Raw genomic sequence first — 490 nt, forward strand, 5'->3', positions numbered from 1 at the left:
CGGGCCAATCGGGGCGCGGAGGGGCGCGGCGGGTGGGGGGGGCCGCAGGGCGGCCGCGGCGAGAGCGGCCAGGCTGGAGTCCGTCAGGGGCAGAGCGGCGCCATGGAGCTGCGCCGGACGGTGAGCGGGGCCGCCTCTCCTCCCTCCAGCCAAGGTCACGCCGGGTGGTGGTGGGGGAACCCGACACGGGACTGGGCTGCACGTGTGAACGCGCCCTGTGGGTGGGGGGACACGCCAGCCCGGCTCGGGAAACGTCCGCCGCCGCCCGAGGAGGTGCTCCCGTCCTGCCCGGGGGGAGCCGCGCCCGCCCGCCCTGGGTGCCTCGACCCTCTCGGCCCGGCCTACCTCGCAGGGTTGTGGTGGTTGGGTGGGAGGAGGGCGGGAGGATCCGAGGCCGCCCCTGCGCCCCCCCCCTCTTGGGCCGCCCTCCGTCCCCGCACAGCCGCCGGCAGCCTGCTGGCCCCGGGAGGGCCTCCCTTGCGGGGTTAGG

General features: G+C 78.4%; 1 protein-coding gene across 1 annotated transcript in view; it reads left to right on the forward strand.

The window, feature by feature from the left end:
* Positions 1 to 26: 26 nt before the first annotated feature.
* ADCK5 (aarF domain containing kinase 5) overlaps positions 27 to 490 on the forward strand; it is a 32,131-nt gene continuing 31,667 nt past the window's right edge. The window contains exon 1 of the mRNA XM_015427959.1: positions 27 to 120. Coding sequence (XP_015283445.1) covers positions 103 to 120 — 18 coding nt within the window. The 5' untranslated portion in view covers positions 27 to 102. The remainder of the gene's footprint in view (positions 121 to 490) is intronic.

The sequence above is a fragment of the Gekko japonicus genome, unplaced genomic scaffold, assembly GCF_001447785.1.
Source record: "Gekko japonicus isolate JY-2015 unplaced genomic scaffold, Gekko_japonicus_V1.1 scaffold838, whole genome shotgun sequence".
NCBI classification, from domain to species: Eukaryota; Metazoa; Chordata; class Lepidosauria; order Squamata; family Gekkonidae; genus Gekko; species Gekko japonicus.